This window comes from Cyprinus carpio, chromosome A15, assembly GCF_018340385.1.
Source record: "Cyprinus carpio isolate SPL01 chromosome A15, ASM1834038v1, whole genome shotgun sequence".
Classification (NCBI taxonomy): domain Eukaryota; kingdom Metazoa; phylum Chordata; class Actinopteri; order Cypriniformes; family Cyprinidae; genus Cyprinus; species Cyprinus carpio.
The window spans coordinates 12,176,673-12,203,488 of record NC_056586.1 but is presented as its reverse complement, the minus strand read 5'-3'; the positions used below and the strand labels follow the sequence as shown (position 1 = coordinate 12,203,488).

The 26,816-nt window shown below is 40.6% G+C and overlaps 1 protein-coding gene across 5 annotated transcripts; it reads left to right on the top strand.

Annotated features, from left to right (window-relative positions):
• Positions 1 to 362: 362 nt before the first annotated feature.
• On the top strand, positions 363 to 21,791 carry LOC109104218 (protein KIAA0100-like). 5 transcript variants are annotated; one of them, XM_042771045.1, is made up of 41 exons: positions 363 to 626; positions 1,062 to 1,198; positions 1,299 to 1,425; positions 1,543 to 1,592; positions 1,674 to 1,815; positions 2,395 to 2,513; positions 3,587 to 3,647; positions 3,770 to 3,959; positions 6,051 to 6,174; positions 6,254 to 6,378; positions 6,495 to 6,562; positions 6,674 to 6,810; positions 6,906 to 7,024; positions 7,796 to 7,983; positions 8,105 to 8,369; positions 8,462 to 8,667; positions 9,509 to 10,547; positions 11,226 to 11,417; positions 11,503 to 11,705; positions 11,772 to 11,890; positions 11,979 to 12,202; positions 12,378 to 12,568; positions 13,218 to 13,317; positions 13,486 to 13,685; positions 13,840 to 14,137; positions 14,325 to 14,482; positions 14,571 to 14,777; positions 14,871 to 14,970; positions 15,919 to 16,101; positions 16,190 to 16,311; positions 16,402 to 16,557; positions 16,698 to 16,820; positions 16,914 to 17,093; positions 17,239 to 17,325; positions 18,527 to 18,535; positions 18,908 to 19,018; positions 19,123 to 19,258; positions 19,715 to 19,827; positions 20,011 to 20,112; positions 20,322 to 20,456; positions 20,566 to 21,791. In XM_042771045.1, exons 2-41 carry the CDS (start codon positions 1,131 to 1,133, stop codon positions 20,749 to 20,751), a joined length of 6,663 nt encoding a protein of 2,220 aa, XP_042626979.1. In that variant the 5' UTR covers positions 363 to 626; positions 1,062 to 1,130; the 3' UTR covers positions 20,752 to 21,791. The 5 variants fall into 5 exon arrangements, with proteins under 5 accessions (XP_042626979.1, XP_042626978.1, XP_042626982.1 ...); XM_042771044.1 differs by having other exon boundaries at positions 3,767 to 3,959; XM_042771048.1 differs by lacking the exon at positions 18,527 to 18,535.
• The last annotated feature ends 5,025 nt before the right edge of the window (positions 21,792 to 26,816 follow it).

Sequence of the window (26,816 nt, the reverse complement as noted above, 5' to 3'; positions counted from 1 at the left end):
AAACAAGCTGCATTGTCATAATTACAGCAGAAATACCAAAGGAAACAAATTAACCAAAACGGGGGACTTTGAGCCAAAAGGGTTGTGACCTGTGGTCAGGTGACTCTGTCTGAGATAAAGATGACTGTCAGCTGACTGTCCAAATCATAAAACTGACAATTTACATACTGTATTTTATAATAGTTCAAATAAGACTGAGAATTGCTGAGTCTAAAAAGATGGAAGGACTCATTAAAACTCTGTGCCCTTCAGTTTTAAAACAAACAAACAAACAAATTACAAAATACATATATGTTTAAAAAAAAAAAAATACTTATATGTTTAGTTGTCTGTGCTCTGTCCATGGGGCTTTTATTATGAAAAACTCACTAAACAGTTAGTATTTCTGCCTTCACACTTGAAACAGAAGTATTACGAGAGGAAAGCCCACTACTTAAATCCAAAATCAGAATGAAATCTAGTTTATCAGCTTAACAGCGTTTGTAGTTGTAATGTTTTGTGTTGTAGGAGGCAGATAAACAGGATGAGCATGTCATGATCCCGCTGCTAGCTCAGTTAGCCTAGCATGAGACGGAGGGGCGGTGGACACCTAAAGATCCTCTGGTCTGCATTACAAATCCTCGCAGGTGGGTAACCCGACTTAACAGCTGCCAGTTACAGTAAACACCTGAATTAGGACGTTAAATACTTCTTGCTTGGAGGTGCGCGGTAGTGTTTTGTCAGCTGACAGGCTAATGTTGCTTCAGTTACACCCAACAGCTGTCGGACCATCAAATGATTAGATTGTTTTTGAGAACAAAAATATGTGCAATATTAATGTTATATTATTTATAGCACAGAGCTCTTAGTCTGTTAAGTCACGTGGCTTTGTGAAATGCTAATAAATAAATCATACTCTGCTTCTGTGTCACTATTCAGTTTAGTAAGGTATTGAATAAAGAAATGTAAATGCACTCATTTGGCTTCTTTAAAACGTTAATGCACTTGCATGCTCATTTATTTACTCTATTCAGTTTAATGTATCTAATAAGTAACATGTTTTGGACGTAATTCTTTGGCAGGTGGACTAAAGTCAGGTTTCTTCCAGGAGCCATGATTGTAGACTAGATGTGAGAAACATCTGCAGCACAATGTCTGTCCTGCTGATCTCCATCTCAGTATTTCTCATCTTGGCAGTTGTATTCATTTTGCTCTTCAGGTGGGTAAGAAGCCAGCATGCTGGAATTAAGATGTGGACGTACAGATATTGCAAGCGCAGTATTAAAGCTATTAAAACGTCCCTCTTTGTGTTTTTTCAGATGGTTTGCTTGCAGTTTGGCTGTCCGTTTTTTCCACAATGTCCTGAATGCTGAGCTCAGGATCAGATCTGTGGGTCTGTTCTCAGTGCGAGGAATCAGTGTTCAGTTTCAGCCTCAGCACACTCTGGTGGGTTTGTGTTCTGCATCAGTGTGTGTCACACTACATATCATAGAGTTAAAAGCTGCAACTGATGTGATGCATTAATGTTTAACATGTATTCTAAAGCCTTTTTGTGTTTTGTAGGAAATTGACAGGATATGGATTTCTTGCAAAATGGTTAACCCGGACCTGCCGTAAGTTATAGTCGTAGGACGTAGTTAGTGTAAACATTGTCTGTGGATGATCGGTCATCGTGATTGTGTTGTATTTGTTAGGAGGTTCTTGGCGTTGTGTGTGGGTGAGGCCCGGGTCCGCTTTGACCTGCAGGAGCCGTTTAGGCCTCGGGCTCCTAAAAGCAACGAGGAGGGTTCAAAAAGACCTCCTCTCAGTCCCTCTACCCTGCACCTCCTCTCTCAGGTAATCAGCTTGACTGTGGTTTAGGAGTATCAGTGTAAGTTAAGCTCAATGCATAGCTGACATGCTGTTGATTACCACAGAAGATCAATATATATTGTTCTGAAGAAAAGAAAAGGGTGTTACAGTCATGCACTTGCAATGAAAGTCGATGGGGCAAGGCAGAAAGTACATGCCACTTCAAAAATATCACTACAAGATTTTAAAATTATACTCCTTAATGTTCAATTAATTTAATCAGGTGGTCTTTGCAAAATTATATCCAACCTTTTAACTCCTTTACACATCATTTTTAGGGGTGCACAATAAATATCGGCCGATAATTAATGCGCATCTCGTCAGTAAAGCCGGATCTCTAATCAGCGCTAAATTCCATCAGGTGCGTGATTTCACACAGAGCCGTTGTTAACTGACAAACTGCGCAAATCCATGCTCATTACCGGCTTTACTGACGAGATGCGCATTAATTATCGGCCGATATTTATTGTGCACCCCTAATAATTTTCCATGGACATTCACTGCAAGTGCAATACTGTAGATACAGTTGTACAATTCAGGTTTTGAGTTGTGTCTGTTTCGCAGCTGCTGTCATTCCACATTGACTCTATAAATGTGATGGTGTTGAATCTGGCCCTGCCTGAGTCCCTCTGGCACATGACGTCCTCTGCCATCACTTTGCTGCTGGATCATCAAAGTAAAAGGTGATTAACCTGTGAAAAAAAAAAAACTAATGCTGTTTGAAAAGACTTCTGGATGGTGTTGTGTGACTAATAGCTTTCGTATAGCGGGTAAAGACTGGCTACCGGATGGGATTCACTGACGGAAGTTTTAAAACCATTAATAATTGTCATGTTGTGACCAATATAAATGAATAACAAATGGCAATAAATGGCCAATATCTACATTCTGTACTATTTTGTACTAAAAAAATAAAAATCTCTCAATCTAAATGGTTAAAGAAACAATTTTAAATGTTACAAGTACAATTTAGGCATCAAAATATTATAAAGTACAGTATGAGAATTTGATATTTATTTAAAAGTGTTATTAAATTACTAGTTTTTTTTTTTAACAACTAGCTTTAAGTGAGCAAAAGGTACAGTAAAATTCAAAGTGTGGGATTGGTAAGATTGATTGATTTATTATAATTTTTAAGAAGTTTCTTATGCTCACCAAGGCTGCATTTGTTTGATCAAAAATACCATTAAAATATCATTTGAAAAATTATTACAATTTAAAATAACTGTTGTCTATTTTTACTTTTTTAAATGTAATTTATTCTTCTGATGATGAAGCTGAATTTTCAGCAGCCGTTGTTCCAGTTTTCAGTTTTTGTGGAAACCATGATACATTTTTTTTTCAAGGTTCATTTCTAAATAGAAAGTTTAAAAGAACAGCATTTATTTTGTAAATGTCTTTACTGTCACATTTTGTAATCATTTAAATGAGTCCTTGCTGAATAAAAGTATTAATTTCTTTAAAAAATAAAATTTAAAAATCCTACTAACCCCAACCATTTGAATGCTAGTGTAATCTAAATTTAAAAATAGGGGAAATGATTCTTAACATGCACAGTTAAATATCCAATATCTACTGATACTGATACATGATTTTTTTTATTTTAATAACCAATATGGTACCAGTATGCTGTTTATCCCTATTCCGCAAGGATCAAACCACAGTCTTTCACCATTTTGGCCCTGACCAAGGCATTTAGAGTTTACCAGTTTACCCAAATGCCTAATAAAATAACACCTGACTGGTATATTGTCAGGTTGGCCTGGGATTTCTCTGTGGGACAACTTAGCAGTAAAGTTCTGAAGAGCAGCAGACTGGTATGTGCAGCAGCACACATTCATGTGTTAACGTGCTACCTCATTATGTTGTGTAAAAAACACAAATGTTTGGGTTAAATGGTTACAAGGTGCTTACAGAGTGCTTGTCCTCCCGTTAGCAGGACACATGTCTGGCTGAGGTTTCGCTGAGTCTGGCCCTAAATGGTGACGTGAGTCTGCCTGGTCTCAGGCCGGGGCGTCTGGGACTGTGTGTCAGGACTCTGCTGGCTGAGCTTCACGAAGGCCTGTTCCTCAGCCAGTTCCCCAAACCTCCAGGAGCTGCCCCCACTGACTGCACCAGTCATACTGCAGGTTTGACGTTTAAGCTACACTCCTTACAATTGCAAAGGCTGCAATTTAATGTAAAAAATAAAAAAAGAAGCTTTAAAGATTTCGTGCCGTTTTCCACCAAAATAAAAGCATGATAATATTTAATATTTGAAAATGAAAAAATTAAGACACAAATAAATGTAAGTATTGTAATTTTACAGTTCTTCAAAATTACATTTCTTTTTTTTCCTCACAGTGAAATATTACCAAAGTGTATTCTTATTTTGTTAAATACATCTATTTAGTAATGATAATAATAGTAGTTATGCAAACTAGTGTTAATTTCGTTAACGAAAACTATGATGAAAAATGTTCGTCAACGAGGTTTTTTCCCCTGATGAAAACGAGACAGTGACGAGACGACAATAAGGTCATTAAACGATAACTGAGACTAAATGAACATGCAATATCGTTGACAAAAAAATATGAGACTAAAATGTAGTTAAAAGAACAAAAACTTTACCAAAACCTTTTTATTTTTGTCGAAAAAACTGGAGCCAAAACTTTTCAGACTTCAGACTCTATTATGCGAGCGTTCATGTTTGCGGTTGCCCGGTTTATTTAGCCTCTAATTGATATCCTGATATCCTGTAAATCTGTACACTAGATGAGGTAAAATAAACCATGCATACGATTCGATGTTCTATTGATTTGTGCTCATTGGTGAAAGAGCAACTTCTGATGAAATGTAAAAATAAATTTTCCAAATGACAACAATCATTTCAGTTAAAATTTAGCAAAATATTTTTTTTTTTCATTATTTTAACCATTATACAGTAAGATGAAAAAGATTAAGACTAAATATGATAAAAACAAAAAAAAATTATCAGACATTTAGTCGACTAAAACTAAAACAGAACAATTTGAGTAAATATGATAAAAACTAAGTTACATTTGACACAGGTATTAAAAATAGCTGACAAAATTAACACTAATGCAAACACACACATTCCATACATGTGTGTATATATATATATATTAGGGCTGTGCAAAAAATCGAATACGATTTTAATGCGCATCTCTTCAGTAAAGGCGCTCCTGTGATTAGTAGTATATCTCCAGCACGTACGTTAAGATCAGGGTTGCCAGGTTTTCACAAAAATCCTGCCCAGTTGCTTCTCAAAACTAGTCCAAAACTAGCCCAATCGCGTTTCCAGGAGGTTCCCCGATAAAAATTGCATCCCGGGGTTAAAATATAAGTTTTTGTCAGGGTTGCCCTGGTAATATTCACATTTTAGGTGCTAAATATTACATTATTGGTATTGGGGTTGCTTCAACCCGCGGACATGAAAAACAACCGCAGACTTGGCAACACTGGTTCAGGTGGAGCGGCATTTACTACACAGAGCCGTAGTCCACCGACAAGCTACACAAAATCGCTTTCAAAATCGACAAAGAATCGCCTGCGATTTTAAAATCGATTTTGTGTCGATTGTCAGTGAATTACGGCTGTGTGTAGTAAATGCCAACCAGTGTTGCCAAGTCTGCGGTTGTTTTTCATGTCCGCGGGTTGAAGCGACCCCAATACCAATAACGTGATATTTAGCACCTAAAATGTGAATATTACCAGGGCAACCCTGACAAAAAACTTATATTTTAACTCCGGGATGCAATTTTTTATCGGGGAACCTCCTGGAAACGCGATTGGGCTAGTTTTGGACTAGTTTTGAGAAGCAACTGGGCAGGATTTGTTGTGAAAACCTGGCAACCCTGATCTGAACGCACGTGCTGGAGATATACTACTAATTACAGGAGCGTCTTTACTGAAGAGATGCGCATGAAAATCGTATTCGATTTTTTGCACAGCCCTAATATATATATGCATGTATGTATACAGTGTGTGTGTGTGCAGATTTAAATAAATAAAATATTTATTTTTTTATTTTACACATGGTTTTTATAGTTATAATTGGTATTTTATAGTTATGTTTTATATATTATTTCAACTAGAGAAAACTAGTTAACCCTGTTGTAAATATATTAATATATACAATACTATTATATGATTTATGTAATAATTAACCTTGCTGTAAATATAAATGTTAAAGCTTTTTCATTTTTGTGCCTCTTGAGATGACAAAGAAGATTCTTACATTCAAACAGAAGCAATTGAGCAGCTTCACAACCTGGTTCCACAGAAGGTCAATGTGGATTTTGAAAACACTAATATCACACTTTCCATGCACAGTCAGAAGAGGTAAGCAATGACATTACAGTCGTTGTGATCGATGGTGGATGTTGTTTTTGTGCTCTAGCAAACTCTGTTTGTTTCACAGACATTTGAACTGGACTTTAAAGTCTCTGAAGGTGGGTTATGATCGTGACGATGAGCAGCTGCCTCTGATGAGTTTTACCCCTCAACTCAGTTTCCCACAGAGCCGTCTGGAGCTTCTACTGGAGGGTGGGGAAAGTGCACAAGAACACACTCTTTATCACTATTATTTTTGCTTATACTTGGGTTTAGGGATCTGAACACACACTTAACCCTAAGTATTGTGGGTACTGGGTGTTTTTCAGATGGCCTTTTGCTGTCACAAAGCCGACAGAGAATTATATGTCTGAACACTCTCAGAACAATACTGCAGGTGAGTTGTTTTGCTCGATTTCTATCTGGATTTTCAATGCAAATCAAAATGTTTTGCAGCTTCGTTTTTGTTTTGGCTTTCATTATTGTTTTCGGCTTTACTCTCTCTTAAGTGACATCTGTTGACATCTCTAGCACGGTCACCATCAACACTTGTATCATCCACTACCGTCATCAGGAGTTCTCCCATTGGCTGGACATGTTTTCATGGGACCAACTCTCGCACAATAAAACAACTCGTAAAAAAAGGTATTAATCAGCCGCTCGCTTTCTGAGTGTCACAGATTGGGCTGTAATGGAGGTCTTGTTTATTGTTCTCACATGAGTGTCCTTTTGTCTCCCAGGCGTTTCCCTCAGCTGGACGCTCCCGTGATGATAAGCTCCTCCGTGTCTAATGTCAATGTGTCAGTGCAGTTGGGAGACACACCACCCTTTGCCCTGGGCTTCATCTCAGCCAACAGTGGTAAATATAAAAAAGTGTCTACACAAAACTCTTAAAAAAATCATAACACCGACCACCAACCCCATTCAGATTAGATAGAAATTACTAAAAATAACAGCAGTTTTTGTTCTATGCCTTTTAGAAATGATTGAGAATGTATTTTCACATTGTATTTATGTAGCTTAGCTTTTTATAAGACATTTTCATGAAGATATATATTTGGAAAAGCACAATTTCAAAGGCCGAAAAATAATTTTATGACACTGATCTGCCCAAGAAAATCACATTGAATGTGGCATTTTGAATTCGAATTAATTTTCCTTAATTACATTCATATTTAATTAACACCTTATGTTATTAAAAATACACAATTTATAATGTAATATTTAATATTATTATTAATTTTGAAATGTCATTGCTTTAAAATATTATTATAACATATACACATTATTATAATAAAATAATTAACTTTTAATAATTAATCATTTATTTATTCATTTATTTTTCATGTTTCCTTTTAATAATTTTAGTAGTTCACTTAGTTGCCAAGGCAAAATTTAAGTTTTTATCTAATATTTATAATTTATCTAAATTTTCAATTATACAAAACTAGTTAAGTTTTATCTAACAAGATCAACAATGCCTGGATCCTATAAAACAGTGACTGAATTCTTATTTCTAAATGAATAAAGTGCATAGCAGAAGTGTCCTTTTTGGTCAACTTCTGGTAAAACAGAACTGATGAACACTTCAGTTGTTGTGATGTGTGACTGAATCTGGTGTGTCTGACAGAACTGCAGCACTTGTTGGACTCAGAAGAGGATGGTGTGAAGAGTCTGACTGTGACTGAGAAAGCCTCTCTGTCCCTGGATCATTTCTGGTGGCGTGTGGGCCAGGGTTCCCATATCCAGCAGGCTCCTCACCCCCCTGGAAAACATGTCTGGGGGGAAGCCCTAATCCTAGACTCCCTCACACTGCAGGTAAAATCAATACATATACTATTTATGTAGTAAGTTGTCATTTGTTATGAAAGATTGGCTATATTTTGAAATATAACCATTTGGCTTTACATTATTCCCTTTTTAATTAATTTGCCCGCAGGGAAGCTATAGTAAGTTGAGGACAGTGAACTCCAACCCTTCTGGCAGTGCCTGTATGGAGTCCAGTCTGAAAGGCCTGCAGCTGGAAGTGTCCGAGACCTGCACTCTGTGTCTGTCACGTCTGTTCTCTGTTCTTAAACTGGACAGAGCAGAGAACGTCCCCTTACATTCCCCTCCAGAAAAGCCTCCATCCCGTCTACCACCTCTCTTTAAGTTTAAACTTAATCTTGTGGATGTGAACACATTCACACTCTCCAATGTGGCAGGTGAGAACTAAAAGAAGCCCTTAAAATACCAGCATGAGATTTGCGTTACTCCGTGTATATTAGCTTGTTTGTTTTTCTGTATTGTATTAAAGGGGCTGTTGCATTGAGGGTGGACACAGTAGTAGCTGAAGGATCGGGGGAGAACTCGAATGTTTCTGTGCAGGGTGTTTCTCTTGCTGTGGTGAAGGCCCTCACTGAGAGTATGGAGCCCTGCTGCCCAGCCGCTCAAACTCCAAACCCCATCCTGACCCTGACTGCATTCACTGTCTCTTACCACATCAGTCCCCGCAGACTGGAGGTAAGATTGTGTTAAGTTCACTTAAATTAGAAGTTGTTATTTTTTAAAGTCTAATAAATGTTAAAAGTGATAGCTCTCAATTATACTGTAATGCTGAATGGCTATAATCAATGGTTAAATATTAGGAAAAAACTATTTCATAGAGACATCAGTAGTATTAGTATCAGTGATATTTGCCTTCTGTCATAAAAAAAGATGTCATTAAACAAATATTAAAAATATCATGTATTTGTTATTTCTACATTAATTTGAAGATTGAATGTGAAAATATTGCTATATAAAAGTATATTAAAAAACTTTAATGTAAGGTGGGATTAATGGCGATTAATTTCAGAAAAAATTTTTTTTTGCAATTTAAATAATTTTTAGTGATTGACAGCAGTAGTTTATCTGTAAATCACACCAGATAAAAATTGTATTAAGACAACAATAAAACAAAAATTGTCAAACTTTATAAAAACTATAAACGTATTTTAGTTCCCCACACTCCACAAATTTTTTTTAATTTAGTTGTATTTAGCACGTAACCGGGATTTAAAATAAAAGTATAAAACATTATACATTAATTGCATTATAAAAAGCGCTTTGGGATATAAGTCATTGTACATTTTAGATTTGTATTCTGCAAACATATCACTCATATCAGGTCGCAGCAATTGGCAAACATCATTTCAATTAATTCATGATGGACAAAATTAACTTCCTCCCTACTTTTTCGTTCTTGTTCGCTGTTTCACTCAAACATATGTTGCAATAGAGAAGAAAAGACGATCATAGTTCCCATTTCATTCTGACTTTAGCCACATCTTAATTTCATATCCTCCGATCTTCATCTGATCAGGTGCAGAGTGAAAACGCTTTGACAGTGCAGTGGACACCATCGGATCACATGTTTTTATATCAGCACGTCACAGAGAGCCAAAGCTATTGGAAGGCGCTGTCTGAATCTCTAAGGCTACGACAGAAGGATGGAACAGAGTCTGCAGACTCTTCCTCTGGCATGTTAGTTTGTGTAGAGTTGGCAAGCACACGACTCACTGCCCATGTGGCCGAGACAAACGTCATCATCTTCAGTGCAGAAGCACTGTCGCTCTCCAAACGGCCCGGAGCCGTGCTAATGAAGACTCCTTATTTGGTGTTCAGTTTTGATGGCAATGATATCTTCTCCTTTTCTGGGGCCGAGGTGCAGATGCTGGATGAGTTTGAAGTAATGCAACAGCACAGATCTCAATTCCCTTTCCTCCAGACATTTCATAATCGCACTTGGCTCTTCACTGCACCCAGCCTTGCCATCGAGTTCCCTTACCAGTACAACTTCTCGGACACTTTCGACAAGGCCATCAGTGTGCAAAAGTGGCTGAAGACCCTACACAGCCATGCTGCCCCATCGACAGAACCTTGTCGCTTGCCCCCTGACCTGCTGATCCGCATCAACCAGTTCTCCTTCGTGTTCCTGGACGACGTCTTTGAGATCAAACTACGCGACAATTACGAGCTAATGAAGGACGAAAGCAAGGAAAGCGCCAAGCGCCTGCAGCTGCTGGACAAGAAAGTGGCCGACCTACGCAAGCAGCACGGCGAGCTCCTGCCAGCCCGTAAGATCGAGGAACTCTACACCTCCCTTGAGCGCAAGCACATTGAGATCTACATCCAGCGGTCCAAGCGACTGTATGCCAACACGCCCATGCGCAAGTCGCTTCTCACCTGGACGGTGTCAGAGTTGAAGCTGTTGGCGCTTGCGGATCAGTCGTTGCACGGGCCTGAACGGATCCGAGAGCAGCTGCGGGACATCGATGGCATCAGCCCCTTCCCTAGAGATGGCTTGCAGCTGGTGATCCAGTGGTGCCGTGCTTTTAAATTCAAGCTTAATGCATTTCTGGGTAAGTCTAGCATGCTTTAAATCAGACGTGTTCAATGTTCTGCAGAGTTTAGCTCCAACTTGCCACAACACACCTTTCCTGTAACTCAAACTGTAGAGCATGAGGCTAGCAACACCAAAGTCTGGGTTCGATTCCCATGGGATGCACAAACTGATAAAATGTATGCCTTACATGCAATGTAAGTTGCTTTGGATAAATATTTAAGTGACGTTTGGCCATGTTTGGTGTCCCATGTTCTGAATTTGTGCTCTGCATTCAACCCATCCAAGTGCACACACACAGGGGAGCAGTTGGTGCCTCGCTCAAGGGTCGTGGTACTGAGGGTAGAACAGAGCACTGTACATTCACTTCCCCCACCAAATGTCACTTAAAGTTTCTAGTAATCCAGAAGACCTCGATTAGGTGGTTCAGGTGTGTTTTTTTTGAGGTTGGGGCTAAACTCTACAGGACAGTGGCCCTCATCCAATGAATGATGATTCTTGCTTCGTTAATTCAGAATTGACTCAATATTTGTGCCCTTGTATTTTTATACTTATTAGAGTATTGTGCTATTAGCATAGCAACATATTAGAATCAATTGTAAGTGTTGTTTGCTGAGTGCTACATGTGTAAAGTGCGATTTTTAATCACTTTTGAAAGTCTAAGATGGCTAACATTCTTATTTCCTGTTTGGTTCAGTGCGAATCCGGGACTATCCTCGGTATCTGTTTGAGATCAGAGAGTGGTCGCTGTCGGGACGTCTGATGGGCACCGAGCAGGGCGGGCAGCTGAGAGCAAAGCGCAAACAGGTGGTCCAGCTCGGCCAGCCGTGGGGTGATGTGACGGTTTACAGGAATATGCCACCACTGAAGTTCTACTACGACGTCCATTGTGAGTCACAACACTTTCTTGATCTTGTAAGTCTGTAATGTGATGTTGCAACAATATGACTCACCCGGTCTAACTGTTCAAACAGCGAACATTTCCCTCTACACCATTGTGTGGGGGCCGTGCTGGGATCCTGCTTGGACGCTGATTGGCCAGGCTGTTGATTTACTGACCAAACCCACAGCTGACCCGTCCCCCCTTCTGGCCTGGTGGGATAAAAGCAGACTTCTTCTGCATGGCCGCTGGGTAATGGACATTGAACAGGCCAACCTGCATCAGCTCGCTACCGAGGTACTAACAAACACACCCAGGCACTTGTAAATATCTAATGCTAACTATAATATTTTATTTGTGTAGGACCCTTACAACACCACAGAGAACCTTCACTGGGAGTGGAGCAAGCTGAACTTTGACTGGAATCCTGGGCAGTTTGTTTTCAAGGGTGACCTGGACGTCAACGTTAGAACAGCCTCCAAGTACCTGACTAGTAGTTTTATTGCATTACAATGTGACATTTTGATTTAAGGTTGATTATTTAAATCTTTCTGGTCCGTTTCTATACAGGTATGATGATATCTGCTTCCTGCACCTCCCGAGCCTATGTATGACCCTTGACTTCCAATGGTTATGCCATGGTAATCCACATGACCACCATGCTGTAATGCTCTGTGCTGTGGAGGACCTTGCGGATGTCACCTCAGGCCAGCCACACGACTCCTACAGGGCCTTCCGCTCTGAAAACCTCAACCTCTCCATCACCATGGACCTCGACCAGCACTGTGGCAAAGGTTAGAACTATAGCCTTTTTTGTAAAAGCTGATAATGGCTACACAACTTTTAAAATCAGAACAGCAACTAGCGTTGTCCAGACTGAAAATTGAAGCAAAAGTCATGTGGTGTATTCCAGGCTTGAAGGTCATTTCAGCTCGGGTTTTAAAGGCTTGTGTTTGTGTTTTCTCTCAGAGCCCAGTCAGCCCAGAATCCTCCTCTACAGCAGCACCCTGCGCTGGATGCAGAACTTTTGGGCCACGTGGACCAGCGTGTCCCGGCCCATCTGCAGAGGCAAGCTCTTCCACAGCCTCAGACCCAACCGCAGGAAGCTCAGCCAGCACTACAAACAGATGTCCTATACGGCATCTTTCCCACAGCTACAGGTGACACACCTGCCTCTGTCAAACCGTACTTTATGTCTGCCTCCCTTTTCACATTTGTTCATTTCTAACTTGTCTTTTAGCTGATGCTCAGTGACATATAGCTGAAATAAATGTGCTCCTGTAGCTCAAGTGGTAGAGCATTGCGTTAACAAGCGCAAGGTTGGGGGTTCGATTCCCCGGGAACACATGATAGGTAAAAATTAATATAAATTTTTAATTTAAATAAATTAATGTAAAAAAGAAACTAAAAAATTAAAAAAATAAATATAAATAAAAAAAAAAAAAAAATAAATCAGTTGTGTTTAATAATAATAATACTAATTATATTTTAATAATAATTATAATAGAAATATTAATAATAATTTTAAATTTATGCTTAATTTTTATATGTATATTTATTTATTATTTAATTATTAAATAATAAAAAATAATTTACATTTTATAAGCTTGTGTATCTATATAGGACATTCACCCCCATATAATAGTGTATTCTTATCAATCAAAGGATTCTTTTCATTCAAAGGATCTTCTGTCGTATTGGAAAGATTAATGAGTTAATAAGTAAATGTGATGAAAGTTTAAACCTGTCTTAATGTTCCTTGCAGGTCCATTACTGTCAAGTTTAAACCTGTCTTAATGTTCCTTGCAGGTCCATTACTGGGCATCGTTTGCTCAGCAGAGAGGCATTCAGGTGGAGTGCAGTAAAGGTCATGTCTTCACCAGAGGAGCACAGAGGCTCATCCCACAGGGTGAGAGAGCAAACAATCTCGGTCACTCTCTCCACTTGACATGTTCTGCTGTGGGGGGAGAAGGGTTATACGTGCTGCAGATAAGGTGAAAAGTTGGGACGAGTGGAACGTTACTCAGATACACACTGTTGAAATGTTCTGCTGAAATGATGGATGCATGTTTTACAGCTGGCACTGTGATGAGACGACTGATCTCCGAGTGGAACGTTACTCAGATGGTGAGCGAGCTCTCTCTGGTCACCGTGCACCTCATGGCCTCCACATGGGACGAGACGGCAGACCACCAGATCAATACCCAGGTGAAGAAGACCCACCTGCTCAGCCTGTCCTCTCTCAGCTACCAGAGACAGAGTAACCGCATAGAGGAGGTGAGACACTCTTATTAGGTAATTTATCTACAAGTAATAAATATATACTTTTTGTAAGTTTTTCCTGACACAATTTGTGGCAAAAATTTGTCCCCAATGTGAATAGGCCTTTATTAATGACAAACCAACTATATCGCTGCTTAAATTGTCTCAGGAGGTAAACTCAAAAGACGAGAGCAATGCTTCCTACACACACAAGTTGTGTTTGGTGGACCTGAGGGCCTCTTGGACCACCACCAACCGGAATATTGCCTTCGGTTTGTACGACGGCTATAAAAAAGCAGCTGTGCTGAAGAGAAACCTCTCCACCGAGGCTCTGAAGGGTCTGCGGATCGACACCCAGGTGCAGATGAAAAAGCTTAAACGCTCCATGTCCAGCTACTCCTCAAACACGGCTCCCGCTACACCAGTAATCACCACAACCACTCGCCCAGAGAAGAGTCCGAATGAAGGTAGTCTCTTCTTGTGACTGTCGGCCCAAAATAATCTGGAGCATATTATAGCTCACTTTATTATTATTATTTTATTTTATTTTTTTCAGACTAATAAAAAAAGTTTTGCGGATTGGAATTGGAAATTGTTCAGTGTGCCTAGGCTTTTCTTCTGCCCCAGTTGATGTGTTTTTATGGTCCTTTTTAGGAACATCCATGTTACAGAAGCTTATCGAGGAGACTGATAAGTTTGTGGTCTTCTCTGAAGAGGACGCAGGAGTGAGTGACCAGCTTTGTGGAATTGCCGCGTGCCAGACCGATGATGTTTACAACCGCAACTGGTTCATAGAGCTCGTCAACGGTCAGGTACGGATTCACCTTTGAGAGCAGTAACCTGTAGTGATAGATGCTGTATTAGCAGATCTCAACATCTTCCCATGTGCATGGTGTTCAGATGATGCTTCGAGGCACTGAGACTGCCGGCTGCGTGCTGGTATCTGCCGCCAAGGCACAGCTACTGCAATGTGAACATCATCCTGCTTGGTACAACGACACACTCAAACAGAAGACCACTTGGACGTGTCTGCTGGATGGTATGCAGTACTTCGCCACCATGGAGCAAAACCCCTCTGAACTGGAGGACTGGCAGCTGTGGCTGGAGGTGGGTTCAGAAGTACAGTTATCATGCAAATACCATTTATAACCAATGAAACATTACATTAAAGCAATCAAATCTAATTTTGTGGACCTACAGGTGAAGAACATTGAGGAACACAGGCAGAGGAACTTGGACTCAGTGCTGGAGCTGATGGAGAGTGGCCAGGCTGTTGGAGGCATGGTCAGCACCACCACAGGTGTGCCATTTTAACTCTTGAGTTCAAAACAACATTTAGCTCTTGGGATGGACCACCTTGCATTCCCCTTGCAACTGCCCAAAATACCCTGGCAACTGCATAGTAGCTTGTTAAAAAACACTCAGAAGACCCTAAAGCAGGGGCACCAAACTTGAGGTTGAGTTGAGTTGAGTTGACTTTCAACCCTGCTTCAACAAACATACCTGTAGTTTCCAAATAATCCTGAAGGACTTGATTTGCCAGATCAGATGCGCTTAATTAGGGTTGAAGCTAAACTCCACATGACTTAGAACCAAATCAACCGACATCCACCACACAAGCTTTAAAGCAAGTCACTCGGCAGCCGTCTTGGAAACGCCTCTTGGACTTCCTTTCCTACAGCTGAAGCAAAAGCAAACTTCAAGTGCACATCCAGTTTTGTGGGCTTATAAAGGCTACCCCATGTCCATTAATTCCACAAGACCATAGGGCAGGGATAGGCAACGTCGGTTTAGCTCTAACCCTAATCAAACACACCTGAACAAGCTAATCAATGTCTATGGAATAACTAAGGCTGCAGGCAGGTGAGGTTTTTTTGGGGGTTGTAGTTAAACTGCAGGATGTCGCCACTGCCGTATCATTTGTTATTTTAGGCTTCAGAAAGGTGCTCACAGTGCCTACTTTGAAACCGCAATGCGACATTGATGCACTCTACTGCCAAGTCCGGACTGAGGCGAGCTCTGCAGTAGATTTTACCAAACCTTACGTCACAGAAGTGTAGACTTGGAAGAACGTGAGGGCTTCAGATTCCATTTGGGACAAGGTCAATGAGTGTTAAAATTTCTTCCATTCATTTTACTACCAGTGGCCCACCTCTCGTCCATCTAGCATTGTGGCAACAAATTTTGCATGTCCAATCAGCAGCCACAGTCTAGTTTACCTGACCTGTTTACTCTGGCACTGATTTAGATTGGAACCAGCCATCCCAAGTGCAGGAGACCCAGCAGGTCCAGCGCATCATCTCTCGCTGTAGCTGTCGCATGTACTACATCGGGTACAGCCACGACATTGACCCTGAACTGGCCACCTCCATCAAACCGCCAGAGATCAGTGACCGCCATGAGAAGGAGGACCTTTTAAAGAAACAGGCTGGTATGTGACCTCAAGCGAAACAGAAACTGACTTAAGATGCTGGTAGTTCTGTCACAGATATATTGTTGCTTTGTTCCGGTCATATCAGGTGCAGTCGACACTTTCACCCTCATCCACAATGATCTGGAGATTTCCACCAATCCTGTGCAGTACTCCATGATCCTGGACATAGTCAATAATCTGCTGCTCCACGTGGAGCCCCGGCGCAAGGTTCGAACTAACTGTAATTGATCTGAACACCAGTTTTGGAATGAGTTCTTGTGTTGTTTGCTGATCTGCCAGATCTTTTGCTTTGTTTAGGAGCACAGCGAGAGGAAGCAGCGTGTTCGTTTCCAGCTAGAGATCTCCAGCAACCCTGAGGAGCAGCGTAGCAGTATCTTGCACCTTCAGGAAGCGGTACGCCAGCATTTGGCTCAGATCCGTTGCCTGGAGAAACAGATCTACTCCAACATGAGGGTTAGTGCACATCTCCGGTCTGGTGTGTTCAGTTTAGTTCACCTGAACCATCAGCCATATGCATAGCTTTTCATATGAGGTTGTGTCCTCTAGACTCCTCTGAGGTCCATCCATAATGATCTTTTGTCTGACTCTCACAGTCCCAGTCAGAAGAGTTCAGTGGAGACGAGCTGTCCGACATCAACCTGCGCCTGCAGAATCAGCTCAACCAAGAGAAGACAGACATGCAGATGAAGAGTGAGGAGCTCAATATCCTCATCCGGTTGGTCACTAGTTCGATTCTAGCAGTTGATCATTCATTAGCAAATGTTAGTTAAAAATGTTTGGATATATCAATGTTTTTTGCCTCCTCTAAGTGTTTTAAGGACTTCCAACTGCAAAGGGCAAACAAACTGGAGCTGCGGAAACCCCCAGAAGACGTTAGCGTTGTGCGTCGTACCGAGATCTGCTTCGCTCAGGCCCGCTGGTGTCTCACAGAAGAAGATGGGCAGCTGGGTATAGCTGAACTTGAACTGCAGAGGTTCATGTACAGCAAGGTGAGTCTGCAAGGGCTCACAATCCAGAGGTTTTGGTTGAAGTTGCTGAATGTCCTTTGCTAATCATTGGCAAAACATTAGCTACTGTGTATGTGAGTGTGCGTCACTGGCTACAGATCTCTTAATGGGATGTTCTCTTCCTCAGTTGAATAAGTCTGATGACACAGCAGAGCATCTCCTGGAATTGGGCTGGTTCACCATGAATAACCTGCTTCCCAATGCTGTGTACAAGGTACTGCTGCTTAATGATTCACACTGGATGTCCAAGTCGGGGAAATAACAAAACCATGTGACAGTTGAGATGTGTCATTACAAAATCTGCTGTTATTGATCTCTAACTTCTGCAAATGTCTCTGTGTGGTTGTTTACACACATTTAAATGCAGTCTGAACTGAAACCTGCATAGCGGGCTGGTTTAGTGCATGTAGATTTTTCTTTTCCATTTACAGTTCATTAATTATCCACCAAACAATACTACAGTAATCTTAAAAATATAAAAAAAGGGGTAAACTAAATTGGTAGTTAGCTTTTAGCTGCAATATTTGAGGTAACATGTTAACTATATTCCAGTTTGAAAACCATGTAGCCATGTTAACCATCCTGACCTTTGATGAACCAATCTGTCACTTAGTTTCCTGATGTATCCAACAGCCAACTAATCAGTTAAAAAGGTATCAACCAGTCGAGTAGTTAGAATTTTAGTTGTGAAATGTAAGGTAAAATGTCAACCAGTATATTTGACAGTCCTTTCTCCTGATGATCATTTAGTTTATTACTTGTCCAGCAGCCAACTAGTTAGTAGTTAGTTACTTAAAAGTCAGCTAGACAATTGGTTTAAAATTAGTTTGCATTTTGACTGTAATAGTTAAAGTAAAATGTGAGCATTATTCTTGTGTGACAATTAGTAGGCTTGTCAACCATCCTGTCCCCTGATGGTCACCTAGTTTACTAGTTGTCCAAAAACCAACTAGTTGATTAATTAGGGGTCATCTAGTTGGCTAATTTTTGAGCATTTTAACTCCAAGATTTACATCCATGATATAGAGATTATGGTTATTTTAATTTGAAACATTTTCATCAAAATTAGATATAATCAGTATTGATATGGATTATTATCAGCCATTATAACACCGCCTTAGTAGCACATTCACTGCTTTCACAGTACAGTTATTGTCAAACATGAAATTGTCAGATGAGAGCAATGTTCACATTATTTTAATCCACTTTTTGTGAGGACTATGAGAGTGTTCACTGTGCATTCCTAAGCAACATGTTAGACCATTGTCTTGTGAACATGACCCTAAACCAGCCTAATTATACAGGGCTTTCAACTCGGCACTTAGACATCCCACAGCTAGTTAATTTGAACATTGTAGCATTTTGCACATCTCTGCTATTTGTTAATCCTATAACTCTTGGTTTCTCTTGTGCAGCATGTAAGGGTATGTATTGAGTGGGTAAAATCCTATGTTTGTTAGTCGACATCTTCATCCTCATCCAGACATATGCCTGCTCAGAACGTTTATGTTCCTGTTTGGACAACATTCACCTGCATTCTCACTTGTAGTTTTTTTTTATTGCAGGCCAGTTGCATTTCCTTCCACTTTTACATCTTTTGTCTCTCTCTTTTTTTTTCTTTTTTTATATATATACATTTTTTTTTTTACATCTGTCCAATCATTTTTCAGTTGGGTTTGACCAGCAGGACATGCAACCAAGTCTTCCATGTTTTCCTTTGTTTCGTGTTTTGCATCTAAACAAACACAAGTACTTCAGTAAGATGGGTGTAATTGTGCTCTCATTCTGTGTTGTAGGTGGTTTTGCGCCCTCAGAGCCCCTGCCAATCAGGACGCCAGCTTGCCCTCCGCATCTTCAGTAAGGTCCGCCCCCCAGTGGGCGGGATTTCTGTCAAAGAGCACTTTGAGGTAACTATCATGAAATCCATTCCTGTTTGCATCGTAACTCTGGAGGATGCTATTCACACATACAGCTGTCCTCTTCTTTCTGAAAAGTCTGTGTTTATTTGTAGGTGAATGTGGTCCCACTCACCATTCAGCTCATGTACCAGTTCTTCAAGAGGATGATGGGATTTTTCTTCCCTGGACGAAATGTGGAAGAAGAGGAAGTTGGGGATGAGGAAGACAAGTTCAGACTGGTTACTACAGGTTTGTGAAGTTTTTCTTGTCATGAGCATATGAACCTCCCACCAAAACAGGGATACTCTTTGTTCACAATCACATCATATGCAAGTTATAATTATGATTCATCAAAGTACAAGAAGTGGAAAAACAAATGCTGATTCTCTTGAAAGCCAGAATTGGTCTTTTCATTCCTGTTTTAACCACTCTTTACACTCGCTGTACTGACATCCATAGTGCAGTCCATGCTGATCAATATCACTTTACATCAAATTTTTTTCTCAATTTCATTTTTTCTCTTTGTGCTCCAGTGAGGGTATTAGATTGCTGTCTGCAGATGTTATGTCACACTGATGGCCCATCCTGGGCTATTAAAAGCTCATCATTCTTTGACATTGGAAGGTTTTGTGTCTGGAATGGCTTCAAGGTGACTTCCATGTGCATTGTGGAGTGTCTAAGTCTTGTTTTCTTCTTAAATCTCAGGTGTTGTGAAACCCAGGCAGCTCTCTGAAGACTCCATAGGAGGGCTTGGACCCGGGAAGCAAGGGTTAAATCGAACAGCTGGAGTCAGGAGGTCATTTCGCAAACCACCTGAGGTATTATTTTAATGCGATGACAGCTAAATTGACTGCTTATGCTGGATATTGGCTTTTGATATTTTTTTTTATTATTAATCACAGATCATTATTTGCGGTCTGGAATGAATATAATATCTCAGATGGAAGTCACAAAATGAGTGTAACCAAGTTATTTAACCTGTTAATGTCTTCCCCATTCAGCATCCTGTTGATGACATTGATAAGATGAAAGAAAGAGCAGCAATGAATAATTCTTTCATCTATATCAAGATTCCTCAGGTTCCCCTTTGTGTCAGTTACAAGGTTGGTCCTAGCAAAGGCTTAAAGTGATATAGTCTTCAGTGTCACATGATCCTTCAGAAATCATTGTAATATGCTGATTTGATTAGCTTGTTCAAGAAACATTCTTGTATTCTTATATGAAGTTATTTTTGCATATGTGTGGTGTTGATATTTCATTTATCACATTCCCGAGTCTGACTGTATGTATTTCTCTTGTGGTGTACCTGTAGGGGGAGAAGAGCAGTGTAGACTGGAAGGATCTGAACCTGGTTCTGCCCTGTTTGGAGTATCATAACAACACCTGGACCTGGCTGGACTTTGCTATGGCTGTTAAGAGAGACAGTCGTAAGGCTCTGGTCGCACAGGTAATCACTCGCAAACCCCTTAGTCGCAGACTCAACTTTAAACTACATATAAGAATGTAGTAGTAGGCTTCTGTTGAAATTCCATTAAACCTTTGTCCCAAATAAATAGATGATAAAGGAGAAGCTGCGGTTGAAACCCGCCTCAGGCTCAGAGTCTCGAGGTAAAGTGACGGATGGGAAAACAGACAGCAGCCTCCAGCAGCAAGTGGAGGACGAGAAAGCAAGGCTTCTGATCGGCCTCAGCACCGCCGACAAGAGCTCCAGCAAAAAGAGTATCTTCAGTCGCCGCAAGTGAAGCTCCTTCACAGAGATGCTGGTCTTGAGGAAGCACTGCTGAACCTTACTGAGTTCCAGTCTGCAGGAGGAGGGATGGACGATTATAACTATACCAAGTCTCTCCTCTTCACCAGTGGTGCCTTTAAATGTCCATGCTGGGTGTGGACACGCAAGCCATGACTGCAGGCGCTGGTCCTGCTATGAAAGAAGGGATTGTCATTCTACTGATTAATATGAGTGCTGTACACCTAACATATGATTTTATGTGCTTCTTTTGTGCCGTACATCATTTCAGCGTTTTTAAATTAACTACATACAGCATTAAACCATCTTTATCAAGTAAGATAACATCCTCATAGCTCAAGACAGTGACCTACAATTCAACGGTTCATCTCTGTTTTGTGTTTGGAGCATTGTGACATCTCTCCTGCTGGATCAGGAGATTCTTGTAGGCCAGAATCTTGAAGGAACCATGTGGAAAAGCAAGAAGAATATGAAATTCACATATACTGGAAGCCTATATTATCCCACAATTAGTAAAAAATCAAGAATATAAGTTCAATGTTAAATTGGACATGATATTAGTTAGCTGACCACTGTTTTACTGTACTAACTACATAGTGCAATACAAAAGCGAAAGGGGCTGAGGATCTTCTGCTTGTGGCGCAGTTGGACATCATGGGTCATTTTTGCACCCTGTCTGAGTGATGCTTTGTAATTTGAACACTATGGCACTTTTTACACAAAGTATTTTCTGATATTTTTGTATCTGTGGTTATTTTCTGTATCATTTCAATGTCTGAGATGCTGCTGATTTCGCTTGTCAGATTCAAAAATGAAAGATTTTATTTCGGCTTGAATGTTTAAAAATGAGCACTATTAGAGTTTTTTTTTTTTCCCTCCACTGTGTCAGGCAATAGGCCTAGTATTTTTTTTTTTGTGTGTGTAAATAACGGGAGGTATTAAATGTCAGCAAGCATGTAAATTAATATTTGTCATTAAAATAAAAGCAGCCCCAAAGAGCCCTTTAAACGAGAGGCTCCTCACTGCAGAACACAAGATCAAGGGTGTGTGGTTGGATCCAAATCAAACTCCTCAAACCTTACATTTACCTAAATCTACACGTCTCCACCCCCTGATCTCTAAACCCACCCATCTCCACCCCAGATCCTTAAGCCTACCAATCTCCACCCCATGATCCCTAAACCCACCCACCTCCACCCCTAAACCTACCAATCTCCACCCCATGATCCCTAAACCAACCCACCTCCACCCCTAAACCTACCAATCTCCACCCCATGATCCCTAAACCCACCCATCTCCACCCCTAAACCCACCCACCTCCACCCCTAAACCTACCAATCTCCACCCCATGACCCCTAAACCCACCCACCTCCACCCCTAAACCTACCAATCTCCACCCCTTGATCCCTAAACCCACCCATCTCCACCCCTAAACCCACCCGTCTCCACCCCCTGATCCCTAAACCCACACAACCCCACCCCTAAACCATACCAATCCCTGATCTCTAAACCCACCCATCTCCACCCCAGATCCTTAAGCCTACCAATCTCCACCCCATGATCCCTAAAGCCACCCCTAAACCAACCCATCTCCACCCCTAAACCTACCAATCTCCACCCCCTGATCCCTAAACCCACCCACCTCCACCCCTAAACCTACCAATCTCCACCCCATGATCCCTAAACCCACCCATCTCCACCCCTAAACCCACCCTTCTCCACCCCCTGATCCCTAAACCCACCCATCTCCACCCCTAAACCCTACCAATCCCTGATCTCTAAACCCACCCATCTCCACCCCACATCCTTAAGCCTACCAATCTCCACCCCATGATCCCTAAAGCCACCCCTAAACCTACCAGTCTCCACCCCCTGATCCCTAAACCCACCCACCTCCACCCCTAAACCTACCAATCTCCACCCCCTGATCCCTAAACCCACCCATCTCCACCCCTAAACCTACTCCACCCCACCCCCTGATCCCTAAACCCACCCATCTCCACCCCTAAGCCTACCAATCTCCACCCCATGATCCCTAAAGCCACCCCTAAACCAACCCATCTCCACCCCTAAACCTAACTGACTCCACCCCCTGATCCCTAAACCCACCCATCTCCACCCAAAACATACCAGTCTCCAACCCTGATCCATAAACCCACCCATCTCCACACCTAAACCTACCCATCTCCACCCCCTGATCCCTAAACCCACCCATCTCCACCCCTAAACCTACCAATCTCCACCCTCTGACCCCTAAACCCACCCATTTCGACCCCATACCCTACAAATCTCCACCCCCTGATTCCTATACCCACCTATAAACCTACCAATCTCCACCCCCTAATTCCTAAACCTACCTGTCTCCACTCCCTGATCCCTAAACCCACACATCTCCACCCCTAAACATACCTGTCTCCACCCTCTGATCCCTAAACCCATCCAGCTCCACCCCAAACCTACCCGTCTCCACCCGCTGATCCTTAAACCCACCCATCTCCACCCCCTGATCTCTAAACCCACCCATCTCCACCCCTAAACCTACCCGTTTCCACCCCCTGATCCCTAAACCCACCCATCTCCACCCCTAAACCCTACCAATCCCCACCCCCTGATCCCTAAACCCACCCATCTCCACCCCTAAACCTACCCGTCTCCACCCCCTGATCCCTGAATGTGAAATACTTTGCTGTAACGTGATCTTTGTTTATGTGTTAATATTAATGAGTGCGCAGGGCGGAGTCTCACGCTGCATGTGCATCAAAGGTTTGGACAGTGAGTGATGTGCTGAAACAGCGCTGTTTTGTGTGCAAAAGAAAAGAAGATGATCAAAAAATCGAGAGTCGTTCATTGCTTGTGGATAAATGATGGGTGAACTAGTGTTTACTGCTCTACTAATGAATAACAGAGTTTGTTCACAGCTCGGTCTGATTCAAATATTGATTGTGCTTTGCAGGTTCATGAAACTAAAATAGAGTAATAGTGAAGATACATGGGTCAACTTTTTAATGTCTTTTGCTTGTACATGCTATTGCTGGGGGGGGGGCAACTAGGTTTGCCACATAATATGCAGGCAGCAAACATTTCTTGCGATTTCTGTTAATTGCATAATTTAATAATTCCATTTTCAGTTAATAAATAAAAAATTAAATTCAAAGTTTAGAACCAAAATATGCATTATTGCAATTGCATTTTTAGGATTAACAGCATATGAGTTTGGGCAGCTGCAGTTCAGGAGGAAGAGCATTTCTGTAGTTCAATCAGTAATGCAAGGTGCTCTAAATGCCAGAATAACTGAAAATGTATAGGCTACGGGAATGCAATGCAAGTTGCTTTGAATAAAAGTATATTTAAGCTCAAGAGCCCTTGAGCAGGAACATTCTCCTAATGTGCTCATACTGTTGAAGTCATTTTCAGGCAGAGCATAAACTGCTCTCAGTTAAGCTCTAAAGCATTACATATAAAATCCCAGTTAAGCTGGTTGAGCCTGGTTGTTAATTTTTTACATTCTAAACTCTGAGTGAGTATGATGACAGCATTTTCATATTTAGGTTATGTATCCCTTTAAATATGAATTCTGACAGGGTTGCTGACAATGGGCGCACCATCAGGTTATTTAAATGCATTTGTGAGAGCGTGATTGTGTGTTAATTAATCCAAACTGTCTGTACAATGTCTCTCTACTAATAATGAAATTAGGGGTTTTAATTACTACATAAAACAGAAAGGAATATATGCTACTGATAAATCAGAGGACAGCGTTGACAGTTTCGATCTGTAGGCCTACATGAGGTGCAAGCTACTGTCTGTATGTGTGTCTGTATGCTACAATCACTGTGGTGGTCGCCCCTGTACTTTATGTTTTACTGTTCAATGCAACGGCACTCATATATTTTAAATGTAAATTAAAGGTATAGTTCACCAAAAAATGAAAATTCTGTAATCATTTGATCAAAATTCTGTTATAACCAAACAAACAACTAATGTTCCCCATTGATTTCTATAGTATAGTGTTTTTTTTCCTTCTTATTCTTACTATGAAAATCAATGGGGTCCATCAACTGTTTGGTTACTAAGATTCTTCAAAATGTCTTCTTTTATGTTCAACAGAAGAAAGAAACTCTTACAGGTTTGGAACAACTTCAGTGTGAGTAAATGATGACAGAATATCACTTTTTAGGTAAACTTTCCCTTTAAGTAGCTTTTTTGGGGCTGCTGCATATTTACATTTGAACACACACTAGCTAGTGATCTTTAAAGCATTAGCCTATATGTTATCATAAGTGATTTTGTATAGTGATTTATCAATCAGTGTCGTCTTTGCTGCAGGAATCAGTGTCAGTGGTAAAGAGGAGATCCCTGTCATGTCATCAGGGCTTCCTGTCTCTCCCGGCTCAGCTTGTTCATCACAGTCTATTTAGACGCAGCGCCCAGCACAGAGAATACCCCGTCTCTGAGCAATCTCGGCCCTCAGACTCAAACCCTGAGGGGCCTCGTCTAGAGTGGACACTGCCAGGCTTTATTTCCATCCTCCTGCCAGAACTTCCTCTCAGGTTTACTGGGCATAAGCATTTACAGATAGTTCATCGCCACACTTCATATAATCCTCACATAAATCACCCACAAATGTAAATTGTCATCATTTACTCTGCCTTTCTTTCTTCAAAAGAGAGCTTTTGAAGAATGTACCTTTAGTTTGGAACACAATGAGGAAAAGTAAATGATGACAATTTTGATTTTTGGGTGAAATGTCTGAAATGAAAAAGTAACATGCTTTTAAAGAGCGAATTTATTTTGAGTAACATACTTTAATAGAATATATTTGAGTGTGAACTTACTTAATTTACTTATTAACATATAAATATAAAATATACATTTTTGTCCCTCACAAAGGGGTCATTGAAAATGGGCCTCAGATATGTAAAGTCATCAAAAAGTTTGAAAACCTCTGCTTTAAAGGAACATGAAGTGAAAGGTGAAGAGTGTTTACTGTACTACATGCATTACTAGTGAAACTAGCTTTTTAAAAACACTTCCCCATCTGCCCACACTGCTCAGACTAACAGTTCTGCCCAAACCTTAATGTTGCTATGCTGTTTTTCTTGTATTCTTGCATGGATATCATGTGAAGATTACTGGGTTTACCAGATTTATAGAAGAATACATACAATATCCGTCAAGAGAGCTAAAGTTGTACATTTCTTGAAAGATCTGCTCAGTGATTTATTCTTATTTGATTTTGTCCTTTTCCATGTGATTTGTTTCATTCAATGTGTTTCTGTTGCTAAGAACCCCCCTCCACCCATGTATTTTTCTCTCTACATTCATTCGCCAGGGCAAGCTATGAGACTTAATCATTGTGTCTACAATGTCTTCTTCCATTGTGACATTGTCTTTCTCTTCTCTCTCATCTCTCGCTCGTGTGTGTTTGTGCTCAGCACTGGGGATCTCTATACTTACTGGACACTGAAGGGCCGCTCTGATGAGAGAGATGCTCGAGTGTTTGCTGCCGAGTGAGTGTTGTTTGATTCATTATGTATCTGGACGAACACTTCACATGCTTGTTTTGTATTTAAATAATCTATTATGTTTAGTCTTGAGTCATTTCTCAAACAGGTTTTGTAAATGTGTATCAGTGACAGTAAGTTCCTACACCTTTTTCATTGTCAGGTTTTTTGCATGACTTTGGAATAATACATAAAGATGTGAAGATATAAATTTCAGTATAATACTTTTTATTTAATTTGATGTATTTAGGTGAAGACTGAACACATTAATTTTAAAGGAATATTAAAATTTTTGATATGACCACTTTGTTTAAAAATTTAACTAAATATCAATGTTACTAAAGTTAATAAATGTTTGTGTTCATCCTATTAAAATGCTCTGAAAAAAAAACAACTTTGTCTTATACAGATGGGGAACATCCTTCTGACTGAGAAAGGTATCAGTCTATTTTAGAAGTTGATGGAAATAAAAAGAAAATCAAATTGGTTCTAAATATTCATGCACAAATGTATGTATCTGTAACAGCGTTCAGTTTTGTTATAGTGTTTCCAAAGG